This window comes from Mesoplodon bidens (genome assembly GCF_964165515.1).
Source record: "Mesoplodon bidens genome assembly, chromosome: 6".
In the NCBI taxonomy this organism is placed as follows: Eukaryota; Metazoa; Chordata; class Mammalia; order Artiodactyla; family Ziphiidae; genus Mesoplodon; species Mesoplodon bidens.
This window is the reverse complement of record NC_138162.1, coordinates 112,493,810-112,510,378: the sequence shown is the minus strand read 5'-3', so window position 1 is coordinate 112,510,378 and position 16,569 is coordinate 112,493,810. Positions and strand designations below refer to the sequence as shown.

The 16,569-nt window shown below is 34.4% G+C and overlaps 1 protein-coding gene across 2 annotated transcripts in view; it reads right to left on the bottom strand.

Moving 5' to 3' along the window:
- GLRA3 (glycine receptor alpha 3) overlaps positions 1-16,569 on the bottom strand; it is a gene marked incomplete at both ends in the record, with an annotated part of 159,464 nt that overhangs the window by 64,469 nt on the left and 78,426 nt on the right. For both annotated transcript variants that reach the window (XM_081237279.1, XM_081237278.1), the window contains one exon: positions 3,238-3,461. In XM_081237279.1, coding sequence (XP_081093405.1) covers positions 3,238-3,461 — 224 coding nt within the window. The remainder of the gene's footprint in view (positions 1-3,237; positions 3,462-16,569) is intronic.

The window sequence follows — 16,569 nt, the reverse complement described above, 5'->3', positions numbered from 1 at the left end:
GCTATCATTGTGTTCTGCCTTGTTCTCCTTTGTGAATATATAGGGTCTTTTCTTTTGTTGCTATTTCAGTGATGCAGCGGGCATCTTTGTAAATGTGTCTTGTGTACATGTGAACACATAAGTAATGTAAATTCCTAGAAGCAGAATTGTTGAGTTGAAGGATAAGTGTATTTTGTATGTTTATATATACTAAGAAATCATCTTCCCAAACAGTTAATTTCAAGTCATATGCCTACAAAAGGGTATTAGACAATGCTGACTATTACATCTTGTTAATTTCTGCCAATATGTTTATTAAAAATGTTTTATTATTTATTTTTCATTTTCCCTTACATCAATATTATAATTTTTGCTTCAGCTGTCAAATATAATTTAGAAAACTTAAGAGGAGAAGAAAAGTCTATTATATTTGCTCATATTTCTGATGACAGTTTCCTTTCTTCCTCTTGACGTTCCAACGTTTCTTCTTTTATTATTTCCTTTCTGTTTAGAAAACTTCCTTTAGCTATACTTTCAGGGGAGGTCTACTTGTGACAAATTCTCTTAGTTTTCCTTTATCCAAGAAGGTCTCAATTTCCCCTTCATTTCTGAAGGATATTTTCACTGGGCACAAGATTCTAGGATGACAATTCCTTTCTTTCAGCAATTGAAAAATATGTGTCACTTCTTTCTGGTTTTTATCATTTCTGATGAGAAATTTTTTATCATTTCAATTATTTTTCCCCTATAGATAAGCTGTTGTTATTCTCTGGATGTTTTCAGGATTTTTATTTAGTTTTCAGAAGTTTGTGTATGATGTGACTTGGTATGAATATCTTTGGGATTTAATTCAATATCTTGAATCTGCAGGTTTATGCCTTTTGCAAAATGTATGCAAGTTTCAGTCATTAATTCCTCCAGTAGTTTTTGTAGCTCTATACCCTATTCTCCCTCTCCATCTGAGACTCTGATGACACGAACGTTAGACTTTTGTTATACTGCCAGAGGTCCCTGAGGCTCTGTCCTCCCCTGGCCCCCAATCTATCATTTCTCTGTTGTTCAGAGTGGGTAATTTTTTTACTATTCTTAGGGTTCACTGAATCTTTGTCCTCTCCATTTTTCTACTGAGCCTATCCACTAGGTTTTTATTTTAACTATTGTATTTTTCAGTCCTAAAATTTTTATTTGGTTCCACTTTATACCTTCTATTTCTTTGCTGAGGCTTTCTATTTTTTTTTTTTTGTCAGTTTCAAGCATATTTGTAAGTGTTCACTGAATCATTTTCGTCATGGCCATTTTAACGTCTGTCGATAATTTTAACAACCTCATCATCTTGTTGTTGGCATCTGTTGATTGTCTTTTTTCATTCAGTTTCAGGACTTTCCGGTTCTTTGTATGGTGAATGATATTTGGTTGAAGGCTAGACATGTTTATAATATTTTATGAGACTCTGGATCTTATTTAAACTTTCTGTTTGCACTGGTTTTCTCTGACACTGCTCTGTCAGGGCAAGGGGGTGTGGGTGCTACCTTATTCCTTCCAGGTAGAGGTAGAAGTCCAGTTCATATCCCAGTCTAAGATTTGTAAAGAAAAAATTATCCCACGAATTCACTTCCATGTTGTTTCTTGGGTTCCAAGGTCCTTACTCAGTCAATGTTATTATGTCTACCATTGGGAGTCTCCCCAAGTTTGTGATATACATAGTGTCTAGGGTTTTCAGTTGTACTTGGCAGAAGAAATAGGGAAAACTACATCTGCTCCATCTTCCCACTATCTTTTGATACTTATGCTTTTTAGTAATTTTCCAAAAACGTTCAAAATTCTCTTGCTTAGACCTAGGTTTCACCATTAAGCTATTCATTCATATGGGAGCACAGGGCTTAATTAGTGAATGAGACCTGAAATCTTCCTTTATGTATTATGCAACAATTAATGATTCAGGATTATATTAACACATATTAGCTAGTTTTCAGAAATCTGATGAAAGTGTCAATTCACAATAGAGTGATGTCACCTTGTCATTCTTAGGAAATGATAAATGTATTGAAAGGAAATTTGTTCATATGGAATAGAAAAATATGCAAAACAGATATAATATACTGGGATAAAGACATTAGCATTATTTACAAAACCACTTTGTAGAAAAAAGTTTTCAAAATCACTAAGCTACTAAGATTAAATTTTCATTCCTGTTATTTCTATTTTATACTATTACCTGGCAAAAATAGCAACTATCCCTGATATTGAGCAGATGAATTCAAAATCAAATATACCCATTCCTGATGAGAAGAAAAGTTAACAAAAGGGAAATAGAGAGGTAAAATCTAAGGGATTAATATTCAGGCTACAGCTCCAATATTAAGTTTACCTTGATACCTTTAAAACATGTTACTGGTGATACAAATATTTTTGAAGCAGTTGCCTATTGCAATAAATAGAGCATATTGTATCTTCTAAGAAATATGACATGAATTCTGGTCCTAACTTCCTGGGTTTTTTTTTAAATTGAACTAAGTGATAAAAATAACTATGGAAAATTTAAGATAACCATTTTATTTTAGAATGTTTAGAATAGTTTTCAGATGGCACACAAGTCATCAAGTAGATTAGTATAGCTATTTACTGAATTTATACCTGTTTGCTATTAAATGAACAGCCAAAGCTGAATGAGTTCTAAAGTTCAACTGTCAAGAAATGTTATTTTTTGTGTTTATATTTTGGTATTATTGTTATGTTTTGATATTAGCTTTAAAAGGCTACATGGTCTTCTGAGAAATGTATAATAAATAACTAAAATGTAAATAAGATCTTTTTCTAAAGGATGACCACAGAAGCTCAAGGACATCTTAAAAAATACATACACCTGATAAATAATTTATGGGAAATGGATCCAAGACAAGAAAACTTAAATATTTCTTCACGTATAAATATTTAAAGGAAGTATGCATACATAAAAATACAATCACAACATATGATTCAGGCTACGTTCAATTTGCCTTTAAACCACCCACTAACTTGGCTGATGTAAGAACCTGGGCCATTTGTTTAAAAAGTGGATTTCCAAGAGTTACTCATATAGTTCTTGGATCTGGAACTTGGTGTCTTACTGTTGATTAACTATATTTGGGAAATGGTATAGTGGGAACTTAAGTGGAACAATGAAAGCACTTACTCAAAAATTTTAAAACACTCACTAAAAACTAAAAAAACCCTGCTACCCTGTTTCACTGAAATCAGGGATTTAAGCCTATGGCTCACCTTATTGAATAAAGAACATTCCCATTCTTGAAAATTCTTAACAATTTGTTGTCTGTAGTGACTTCATGAAAGTTGGCTCCCTTTTCATTGGCAAAGAACAAATCAGGTTTCCAAATGGAGTCCAACATGGAAGGGTCTAGGTCTAAGGAGTCATCAGGATATTCACTATATGCAAGTCGAGGATCGTTCCATTTCTGACGAAGAAAGATATTCACTCTGTAATCCTGTGACGAAAGAAAGGGTGAAAAAAGCCTGGTTTAAAATATTTAGACTTGTATGTGTTAGTCTTCGGGCTTCTCTGAATTATAGCAAAAGCCACTGACATCCTTGTGAGCTTTCCATAACCCTCAGTCCTCACTTGTTACCACCAAGAGTCACTCTGGTTCTGAGGATTTGTCCAGGTTTTTTGTGATCTATGTGCCTCCAAAGAAAAGGCCACAGAAGAGCACAATTTTATCATGCTTGTATTTTGCTGTTCCATTAAGATTTTACTCTCCTGGCTTGTCAGAATAAAATATTGGATTGCTATTAAACGCTCAGAATAAAATATTTTCAGATTTGCATTTATTTTCTAGAACCATTTCTTTTAGTAGGTATCCATTAGCATCCAGAATGCATTTAGTGAAATTTTCTTGAAAGCTGTCTATTTCCTAAAAATGAACATATGTACTTCTTTACAATAAAGGCACATTTTCTCATCTTTAGTATAATATGTAAGTTCTATGAAATTGGTGATTTGGTAAAAATAAAAGGTGGTTTTCAAATAATAAGGGATGAAACCTTTTGCTAGGTGTCCCATGTGTTTTCCAAAGTGACAAATCCTTTAAGATTTGACTTAAGAGATCTCCCAATTAGACCTTTCATAATTAAGTTAAAAGGAGAGTCAGTGATTTCAAAGTCTTGCTCACAATTTCCGGACTAATGTATAGAGTGACAAAGATTGACAGCTATGTGTATGTGTGGTATTTGTACACAGTATATGAGTATAAGTACTATCTCTGATGTTACAAATACAATTTTCCCCTTAGACTTTTGAAACGAGCAAATAAACATGCAGACTTCATTATAAGTAAAGTGAACATTTTAAGAAAGCTTCATTTCCACAAAAAATAGCCAGGGCTGGAGATATTCAGAGAAACTGAATATCAGTTTTCGTCTATTTTTTCATTCCTTGAATACCAAATTACCAGTAGTCAGAATAGAGTGACCAAGCAATCACAAAGAATGCTTCCGTAATATCAGACCCGTAGAGTGGTTATCTTGCAAGGAGGTCAGATTCAGAGTTTGTAGTGAATGTTACAAATGTATATGTGGCCTTGATCATTAGTTGTGCACTGAGATCCCTGTCTTCTAACTGTAACTAAGGTTACATACCAGATAGTATTTTTTCTGCTTGCTAGGTGCCCCATGTATTTTCCAAAGTGACAATGGAGCAGAGGTCACTTCAGCTTTCTACCACAAAGCTCACGATAATGTGGAAATCTCATCAGCCTCGAGGATCTGCAGAACTTATAAACGGGGATACATGAACAAGCTTCTACCAGCCAAGGACGGGTCATCCTCTCCTAGACTAGGGTTCAGAGCCCCAAGAAGCACAGCTCCATGGCTGGTGGCCAGGTCCTGCATCCCTCGATGTTCTGTAATCTGTGCATCCACCCTAACTACCACCAAACACATCAATGATTGGACTAAAGTCAGTTTCCCTCTGCCTGACCTCTAGGGAGGACTAAAGCAAGACAAGTTATAATGATACCTGCCAGGAAAAATAACTGACTCGTAAAGAATTTCCTTTTGGACTGATTCTTAAGACATATTTTTAAAGATGAAGTATTTTTATGCTGTAACAAATTTATTGATTGAGAACACGCTGTGATGCTAAAATAAAAGTCCTTCTAAGCTGCAGCCTATGTGATAAAATTTGGTAGACTCTCCTCATCTTTATGTTATTGGTTTAGTGATAAACTTTATAGACACAGTCTCAGATCTTCCAGGAACACTTTTTGCTCCAAGAATGAGCTGAAAAAAGACATCAAGTAGCCTTCAGTTTCTGTTTCTAAATAACACAAGGAAAACATCAACTGTCATCTGTCACCAAGGCCGAATGTTATCCTGTATCCATTGTGCTCTTTTTGTGAATAAGCAGGACTATCTTTGTTTACAAACATGTTGAGGTCTTTGGTTTAGAGCCAAGGTTCAAAGCAAAACTGAAAAATGACCATTTCCTGAAAACCCAGAAACTTAGGTTTCAACAGTCCTCACAATTTGGGTTTTGACCTGCCTGCAAATGAACATTGTAATGGGAAGCTTCCCTATCAAACAAATTCCACTTTTCAAAAATAAACTTTTAAGCTCACCTCCTCATAGCCAATGTATCCCATCTGTGCTCAGCAACCAATTATATTATTTCTGAATCCTGATCATAAGTGAAAATGTGCAAAGAAAAGGGTATAAAAAACATTCAAGGGCTTCCCTGGTGGCGCAGTGGTTGAGAGTCCGCCTGCCGATGCAGGGGACGCGGGTTCGTGCCCCGGTCTGGGAAGATCCCACATGCTGCGGAGCAGCTGGGCCCGTGAGCCATGGCCGCTGAGCCTGCGCATCCGGAGCCTGTGCTCCGCAACGGGAGAGGCCACAACAGTGAGAGGCCCGCGTACCGCAAAAAAAAAAAAAAAAAAAAAAAAAACATTCAAATAATACCACTCTAAAAGAAGTCCTTGTAACTCAAGTTGAAATAACTTGCTTATAATAAAAGGCCATGGACCAAAGAAGGAAACAGCTTTGCAAAACAGAGACAAATGGATGTGTATGCAGCGTATGAAAAAAAATGTCAAGTGGACTTACTAAAGCCAGATTAAAAATTCAGTCATTCCTTGGACATACTTAAAGATTAAGTGTTTTTGTTTGTTTGTTTGTTTTGGGGGGAGGTTTCTGTTTTATTTATTTATTTATTTATTTATTTATTTATTATTTTAATTAACAGTGTTGTGTTAGTTTCAGGTGTAAGTGTTTTATTAAAGGAATCTTCCCTGTTAACCCTAGCTATGCTTCTATAAGGGTGAAAATGTAGAAAGCTTATATGTGAGTAAAAAAAGAAGACAATAATAAATATGAGATAATACATCATGAGAATGAAATCAATATTTGTATCTCACATTTCTAAAATCTACCCATGTATTGAATTCATTCATAAGTCTTATAAGGCAGCTGAATTGACATTTACGTGTATGGAATCATAATATTTTAGAACAGAGACATTAATGATTCTTTTTCCCTAGAAACTTCTTTTGTAGTAATATACATTTTTGCAAACCCTTCAGAAGTTAATTTTATTTTTTCATCATTTTGCATGTTACACAATTAATGAGTTATTTTAAATGTTATATAGTGTATTATTAATCTTGTACAACAGTGATAGAAATGTAATCATTATTTCATAATATAGAAAGACTAATTTTGACATTTTGGAAGTCAAATTTTATTATTATTATTAGAATAGAGTGTATCATGCTATTCTAATCACTTTAAATTAATTGTGTAGGAAAATATTTTGTTGACCAAGTAAAATTATATATCATGTTTGGATTCTAAAATAAGTATCCATTAAAATGTGGTTTAAATTCCATCTGTATGTCACACAGTAAATAATAGAACCACACTACATTTTCTGACCTAGTATTTGAAATTCTTACATTATGAGGTATAAATAAATAATAATTCTATTAGGTGAATATTATAATGATTATAATATTATAATATACCAGGCTCAGAAGTAAGTCTTCTTAGGATCAAATGTCAGCTCTCACAGTGAATAGCTTTCTAATCTCCCTGCACCTTGTTTGTTCAACTGTGAAATAGGGATGATTATAACAGCACATCCTCTGATAGAGTTCTTATTAACACTGGATTGATTCACATAAAGTACTTAGAACCACACTCATTAAATGTTAGACCCCCAAAATTAGAAGCCATATTAGATAGAAATTTGCTTGCATTTTCTGTTTCTAAATTAGTTTTGAAGTACTAGGGCATTTTGATTTGAATCTGGGATAGTTGAATTTGCCATAGAAGAATATGGGACAGATAATTGTAATGTTGAAATCTGGTAAATAATATCTTTGAAAATTTGCAGAACTATTATGATAAGCTCATCATTGACTTCTGTATTTCAACATTTCTGCATTTTTATATTTTGTCTTTAATCAATTGCCCCCCTCCCTCTTTATATATAAACATACATACATCTACATATTAAATTTGTTTGAGTATATAAGGCCCTTTTCCATCGTAGCAAATACAGCTGTTCACGTTTCACTTTGTGCCAGATGTTATGCTAGGTGCTTCATGGGTTACTTCTACTATTCTCATAGCAAATCTGTGAGGCAGGTGTGATTATTAGGTGTGCTTAGCTTCACAGATGTGGAGAACGGAGCAAAGACACATTAAGTAACTTCAACGGGGTTACAGAGCTAATAAATGGAAGAGCTATAATCCAGACCACAAGTTCTGATTTCAGCGTTTTAACGATATACTGACTGTGTAATACACTGCCATTCATGATTGCCTTGTATGTAAACCAAACATCTTATAAACTAACACAGATTCTGGTTTATGTGGTTTAGGGTGGGGTCTTTTGGTAAGGAATTTGGGGATTTACCGATCAACGTGCTCGCTGGTGGGAAACTACAAGCACTAAAACTGAGTGTTCCCAGATGAAATCGAATTGTTGCCACATTGTCATTTGTCCATAGGGGTACCCTGGTGGGAGACCAAATTTAGTAGAGAGCACAACCCTATGTATCAGCTAAAATGACATATAGAATATTATTTTCATCTTTTGCCTCACAGGGAAGCATAGGATTGCTAGAAATGAACTGAAATGACCAATTAGAAAAAAATAGAAAGAAATAATCACCTAAAGTTAACAAAGAAAGTTAAGTACTTCTCTTTTCTTTGGTCCATAATTCAGTTAATTTTTCAATTCCTTAGTGTTTCCAGGCAATTTCTAATCCAGTAGCTAAGCCCACCCCCAAACCCTTCCCCCTTCCTTTTCTCCCTGCCTTCTCACTCCCTTATTTCTGCACTTTTCTGCCCTTTCCTCTCCTTCCTTCTCTACTCCTTTCTGTTTCTGTGTCTCTGTCTCCCTCTCTTTCCCTCCCTCTCTCCTTCTCCCCTTCACTCACACACCTGCGTGCAGCACTCCTGCCCCCTCTGCCTCTTTAAAACCTGCTGCCAAATTATTATTTTGTTGTTGTGGGCAAGTGTTTTTACATTGTATTGTTACAGATCAAAGAAAATATATATCTACAATGCTGCCACTGTTGATATCTTAATACCTTTGTTTTCTTTTCTTCCTACACATTTTCACACAGTTGAAATTTATCATACCTGCTCTTTTGCATCTTTCATTTCACTTAATGTATTTTATGCACTTCCTGGTAATCCTCTTAATCATCATTCCAGTGGCTATAGGATGCACTTTTCTTACACAAATACTTTTTCATATGATTGAATAGGGTCTAGTGCATATGGAATTATGCAATTTGTGACAAACTGAAATGTGTTCATTTATTTTCAATAACCAAATATATTTTTTTGCTTTATGTCTCAATAAATCTGAGCAAGAATTAGGAGTATAAAGTATTTCTAAAAAAGAATGTGCCAGGCATATAATCAGAAGGTAATATGTCTAAAACAAGACTCTTTGAAAATGGCACTGTAAAAATAATCATCACAAAATAGCACAACAATAACCACCAAGTACAGTATTTTTTCTGGACCACTTGAATGCTTTCCAGTTGATTGTAAAAATTTTCATCTAAAATGGGGTTTGTAGTGGCAATTATCACTGCCTTTCTTATTTATAATTTGATCTAATGAGAATGGTTTTACGAATTCAACATTCAGTATACTAATTAATCTTTTGAAAAAGATGCTCTTTCCCAGGTTAAAGAATTCAGTTTCTACCCCTATTTTTAAAGTTGTTGATGATACTGTTGAAGCTATTGTTAGGAAGTGGTACTTAACCTTATTAAATTATTGGAAATTTATTTGAGAGTCATGTGATTTTTAACTTGATATAAATTTTGCCCCAGTATATCATTATTCATTTACTGTCTGTAAAAAGTAAGATGTGAATACCTAATGGTATATACATATATTGGAGCACGTGTCTATTGAAAAGTTGAGCTAGATTATATTTATTTTAGCTAAAAACTCAACAGAATTTATTCAAATTAAAAAGATTAAAAGATCAATATTATTCTCAAAGTTATTTAGCATTATGCAGCAAATGCTTATTTTATCATATATTGTCAACCTGGAATTTAGTTTAGTGTTGATAATTCAATAGTGAGTGATAATCTCTGCTCTCCAATTGCTCACTATATTGTAGAAGATAGCCTGTAAACAGATAATTTTTTTCACATTATAATTGCTATGTTGGAGGCATGTACAGCAAGCTAGGGAAACACAAAGAAGGGCTAGCTAATAGGGACCAAGGTGGAGAGATTGGGGAAGACTTCCTGTGGAAAATCTAATTGGGCTTCATTTTCAAAATGAAATAAAATTTAGCTGGGCAAATATTGGGGCCATAATAAAACGTGTCCTGTAAAATACTGGACAGAAAATCCAGTAACCACTAGATTTTTGTATGATTAATATAGGAATTTGGCTGAATCTTAAATATTATAATTTATTATTTACTTCATTGGATATTTACTGAGCACCTTCTGTGGAGCAGGTAATATTCTAAGGGTTATAAAGTTGAATTATGCATTGTGTCTATCATCTGGAGGCAAACAGTCTAGGTAAGACAAGGAGATGGAACACATCATGAATAAAAGCAGGGAATGTGGAAGGAAGACACTATGAAAATAAGAGCTTTGCTGATTTTCACCTGGTGTTAGAGTCTTATTTTTCTAAAAAATAAAATAAAGAGTGTGAAAAAATAAGTCTTAAAGATATATATATATAGGGCACTACGACTGCAAATTATTTTCTGGATGAAGGTACAAAATACATATACTTCTTAAAAGTATTGCTGTCTTACAAGACAAGAAGAGGATTCTTCAAAGACAAAAAGAGTAACAAAAATAAGAGTGAGCTAAAGCCAAAGGAATGAGAAACAAACACAAATGCCTGAACTGGGAGACGGAGCCTTGGGCCACCACAAGGTAGAAAAACAGAACTTGTGACTGAGAATTAATTAATTAGACCCTCAACATTATCATAGATTAGGTTCAAACAAATATGAGCTCATAACAATGACAATATTTTAACTAAAGACAAAAGAAACCAGACATGAGCAGACATGGACTGCAATGGAAATACCAGATCAAGAATAGGAAATATACATGCAAAATGTATTTAAAGAAATAAAAGATAAACTTGATAATAGGAAGCTATAATACCAGAGATATTTTTTAAATAAGCAAATTGAATAATAAATGAAATGAAAATATAATTGTTGAAATTAAAAGTTTAATGAATATGTAAAAGCATATAAGAATCAGTTGAAATGAGAATTGAACAGAATGTACAGCTAAAGAAATATCCCAGATTAAAATAGTGGGAGAAATGGAGAAAGAAAAATTTTTTTTAAAGTTGAGTCTTTAAGGATAAAATGGAAAAACATAAAGCAATCTGCATCTAATTAGGATCCCAGAAGGATGAATTAGAGTAGAGAAAGCCAATAGTCAGAGAAAATGACAAGGATTTTCAGAACAAACATAAGAAACTAATGCTCGGATTCAGAGAACTCAAAATACATCAATAAAGGTATGTAAAAATAAGTTTATATGAACACATTATATGAAAGCTGCAGAAGAGCAAAGGAAAAGAAAATACCTTTTAAAAAAATTACCTTTCTATTGCCAAATAATATTTCATTGTGTGGAATATCACATTTCATTTATTCATTCATCAAAAAGGAATGGAGTACTGACACATGCTACAACATGAGTGAAATATTATGCTAAAGAGGCCAGTTACAAAAGACCATGTATTATATGATTCCATTTATAGAAAATGTCCACATCAGACAAACCTATGGAGACAGAAAGTAGATTCCTAGTTGAGGGGAAACAGGGAGTGACATGGATGTTAGGTAGTGATAAATGTCCAAAAATATTTGCAATGATGGTTGCGCAACTGGTTGCGCAGTTAAGTCTATAATTAAAAATCATTTAATTATAGACTTTAGCTAGATTAATTGCATGGCATGTGTACAGTAAGTACTTATCACCTATACTGGAAAATACTTAGACTGGCAGCAGACTTCTCAACATCAGTGATGAAATTCACAATATAATGGGTCAATTTACTCAAAATACTAAGAGAAAATTACAGTGAACTTTGAATAGTGTACTCAGTAATATAATCTTTCAAAACTGAAGATGAAAGAAAGTTATTAATGAAAAATACACAGCTTAATCTTGAACATTTATAAAGTGGACTTCTAATCAATTTACTTCAGAAAGACAGAAAAAAAAAAAGCCACAGAATCCTGTTCCGAAATGCAAACAGAAATGATGAGAAACTGATTAAAGTGGATATAAATTTAACTAGTCTTCCTCTATATAAAAACGTTGCTATGAAAGCATAATTTATGGGGTTTAAACGAACTGAAAAATTGGAAAGACAATATCATATACTAAGACTAAAATCATATGTAGAAATACATCCAAACTATGTTAAAGGCTTTTATGCAGAACATTTTATAATTTCTTGACAGCATAAGTACTTAAGTGGAGAGAGATGCCATGATTATACAAAAAATATTATAAAGAGAGCAATTGTTTCCAAATTAGTTGTTAGATTTAGTGCAATTTTTGTCAAAGTCCAAGAAATTTTTTGAGGAAATTGACAAGCAAATCTTTAATATATATTTATATTAACCACACAAATTATAAGCTTCAGGAATAGCCAAGGCATGCTTATAAAAGGAGAACAAAAGTAGAGTGACTTCCTGTAATAGATACTTAAAATGACTAAAATGCTGTAAGACATTATGATATTGGTGCAAAGATAAACTGACCAATGGGACAAAACTGAAAACAACCCTTATTTGATATATAAAGGAAGTAGTTTGCAGATTAGCGTTAGGTGCTTAATATATGTTTCTGTATATGACAAAAAGTTCACATTCTATCCCAATGTGACACCACTCAAGAAAGCAAGTTTGGGTAAAACTTCAAGTATAATAGGAAAATTTTTAAAAATAGAAGATATAGCAGAGTATTCTATGGCCTTGAAGTAGGGTAGATTCTTTAATAAATTCTATGATGTCAAAATTAAGAAATTCTATTCATCAACAGGCCACTTAAGGAAAATGGAAAAACAAACCACAGTGGAAAAAGATATTTGCCACACAGGTATAACTGACAATTGGCTATTGCCAGGCTATAAAAAATCTCATACCAATGGATGAGAAAAAGACAAAAAACTGAGTAGAATATAGTCAAAAGAAGAAGACGTGTTTCACTGGGCACAGACCACAAATGTCCAACAAATATGTGAAAAAATGTTCAAACTCACTGGTAAACAAAGATGTGCTAATTAAGATATTGAGGTAGCATTTTATACCCACTGGGTTATTAAAAATAAGAAGTTTGATGAGACGCAATTTGGCAAGGATATGGAGCAAAATGATAGCTTATATACTGCAGCTGAAAATAGAAAAAGTGGGAAAAATTGACATTGTATTATAAATTTGATATGTGAATACTCAAGATACAAAAATTTTAATTCTAAGTATAAATCTTAAAGAAACCCTTCCACATGTGCACCAGGTGACATATACAAAATATTTATAGCAGCACTATTAGTGATAGTGAGAAACAAAAGCAAAACAAAACCAAAACTGGAACCAATCCAAACATTCATTGGCAGGAAAATGTATAATACATTATGTCAACAAAATCAGATACCATATAGCTGTGAAAATGAATTAACACTATATTTGCAATGAGGATAAATCTTAGAAATGTTCAATTTAGTAAAAAAAAAAAGTGTCGAAAATATGTTATAGCACCATTTTCATAAAATTCAAAACCAAGCGATCCCTCTCTCTCTCTCTCTCTCATTTATCCATCTATTTCTCTTTCCCTCTCTCAAATAAAATTTTGAGGGCAAAGGAATTATAAACACAAAATAGTTGACAGTGGTTACCTAGGGAGATATTAGGAGAATGGGATTTGATGGATTATACAGGTATGTTTAATATCGGTAATATTTTAGTTTTGAAATTAGGTGGTGATTTCAACAGCGTTTGTGTTATTAAATTATACCTTGTCATTTACATATATTATTTATGTAATTACATACCAAAATATTATGTCTGAATATGAAATTAATCACTGGAAATGCTCATTGGAACCACCCTATTCATTCATGGGAAATACCCTACACACTGTAGTGTTTTGCCATTTATATACTTTGTGCAATATATTTTATGATTTATAACACGTTTTTATTAGCATCTTGTTATGCCTTGCAGACACCTTGATTTTAGCCCAGTAAAAGCCATTTTGCAGTTCTGACCTCCAGAATTGTAAGAAAATACATCTTTTGCAGTTTTAAGCCACTAAGTGTGTGGCAATTTGTTACAGCAGCAATAGGAAATGGATACATATACCTCTTAAAATTGATTTGCATACATTCTCATTCTCATTTTTTGAAAAAGTTTCTAGAACAATAGTTTTTTTTGTTTTTTGTTTTGCTAGTCATTCAAGAGGGTAGAACATTTAAGGCAAAAATCACTGGATTTACAGACAAATGGGAAAAAATAACTCAGAATGCTTCCTGTTTGTAGGAGTACTACTCAGAGATCCTAATTTCAAAATGATCAGAAAATAAATTTCCTTGCTCAAAGAAACAAGGATAAAGTGCAAACTTCCTAAAAAATGTTTCGCTGGTTTAATGTTATAAGATTTTCTCACTCCGAAGTACTGTACAACATATGTTGCTGTGCTTCACAAAGTGCAGAACACAATAGTCAATGGCGGAGTTATTACTCGTAATGTCAGCCCTTGTTGCTCCTACCATCTGCTCTACAAACCCCACCACAAGGACGGTGGTCGTCTGGGTCCACTGATTCTGAAATAACAGCCCCTTGGGAAAGCCCATTTTCCATTCTCACTACACCAACAGGGAAGAAAGCAGTTTTATAAGAACAATTTAGAGGTTCAGAAAGATTATTTCAAATCTCCCCTTGACATCTTCATTATCTGTATGTTTAATTATTCTCTAGAAAAGGGCAGAATTATTTAAAATTATAATTTTTGAGGAAACTTAATTATGTACCAAAGCTGGAAACATAAAGTTAAGAATTCCCAAGAACTGAGTCGACTTTCAAAGATAAATGGAAAATGAAACATAAAATCAATCCCTGTTTTTCAGAAGTTGAGAGCTTTTTTCTTATAAGAATGGTATTTGGGACGCCCCTTGTGGCGCAGTGGTTAAGAATCATCCTGCCAATCAGGGGACACGGGTTTGAGCCCTGGTCCGGGAAGATCCCACATGCCGCGGAGCAACTAAGCCCGTGCGCCACAACTACTGAGCCCATGTGCCACAACTACTGAAGCCCGCGTGCCTAGATCCTGTGCTCCACAACAAGAGAAGCCACCGCAATGAGAAGCCCGTGCACCGCAACGAAGAGCAGCCCCCACTCACGGCAACTAGAGAGAGCCCTCACGCAGCAATTAAGACCCAACTGAGCCAAAAAAAAAATGGTATTTAAAGGAAATAGTTATATAAATTCATATGATTTATCACGATTGATCAGAACATGTGTGTTGAGTGAGTGAACTAACACTCTATGTTATTCATTCAGTAACCTCTGTTTAGATGTAAGATTTGTCTTAGTTTGTTCAGGCTACTATAACAAAATACCATAGACCGGGTGGCTTATAAACAACAAAAATTTATTTCTCATAGTTCTGGAGGCTGGAAGTCTGAGCTTAGGGTGCCAGCAACAGGGTGAAGGCCCTCTTTCTGGTTGCAGACTTCTCACTGTGTCCCCACATGGCGGAAAGGGCTAGGGGCTCTGGGGGATCTCTTTATAAGGGCACTGATCCCACTCACAAGTGTTCCACCCAAAGGTCCTACCTACTACTACCATCACCTTGGGGTTTCAACGTATGAATTTGTGGGGCACACAAACATGCCGACGATAGCGAGATTGAAAATTAAACCACTGGCAAAAACAATAAAAGGCTACATTCATTTAGAACACTGCCTGTGCTTACACTCCAAGGGTAGAAATTCTGGTGAGGGAAGCTTAGTCCATGGGACCATTCTTCCGAAGTTGATGGAGGTTTATTCCAATTAGTATAGTTCATCCAGTTTGGGCGTGCCGGGCTTTAGAGATAAAGACGACACAAAGCCACTACTTCCAGTAGCTGCTTCCTTTCAATGAAAACCAGTAATTTATGTTGCTCTTCGGTTGTAAGGTAACAATGATCCTCTGCCTTAACGTGCTCCTAGCTCCACAGGCTCCATCCGTCCAGCGATGCCCTTCTGCCTCCGGCGCTCACTTGCCTTCCTACTCGATTGCCCTGTGTCTGCAAATTGTTTGCCCAGGGCTCAGGCGTCCCACAAACTGGGCTAAACAGTCAGGTGGAATGCTTTCTCTCCTTCACTGCAAGTTTTGCCAACAAACCTATAGGTAGGGGGGAAAAAATGGCACCATTTCCTGCCTCATCTTTCTGCCCAAATCATTTCATAACGTCTGTTCACTCCGTTTTATATTATACCAAGTAGGAAGAGGAAGTTTATATGTTTCTTGTGGTTGAAGCAGCATAGACGTGGAAATTCTGTCACTACCACTTCCATTCATGACCCCAAGTTTGTATCAAAATGCATACCCAACGTAGAATGTGCTCACTTGTTTATTTCTACTTAATGCTAATCACATAACTGACACGTTAAAACGAACCTAATCCTTTACACATAGCACTTATTAATTTTCAATTTGTATATTGAATGACATGTGGGCAGTGATCTGCTTATTATTTATTTTTTGGACTTCCAGTAAGTAATTGTTCCACTACTGGAATGTATGATTTGGATCACAAAAAGCGCAAAGTCTCTTGGAAAATTAACTATTATTTGGTCTTCAGAACATCCTATGGTCAATCAACACTACAAGAGCTCCTCAAATCAAGAAATTCTAAGGACCCACTATTAGGAAGAAAACTTTTCTGAGGATAGCTGAGAGACACTTCACAGTTTAAAAGATGGATAATAGCACCACATAATAATAATTTTTTGAAGATTTTCCAACTAGTGTTTCCTTGAATGTCAGATGTGAACTGTGTTATATTTTGTGTCTTTTCC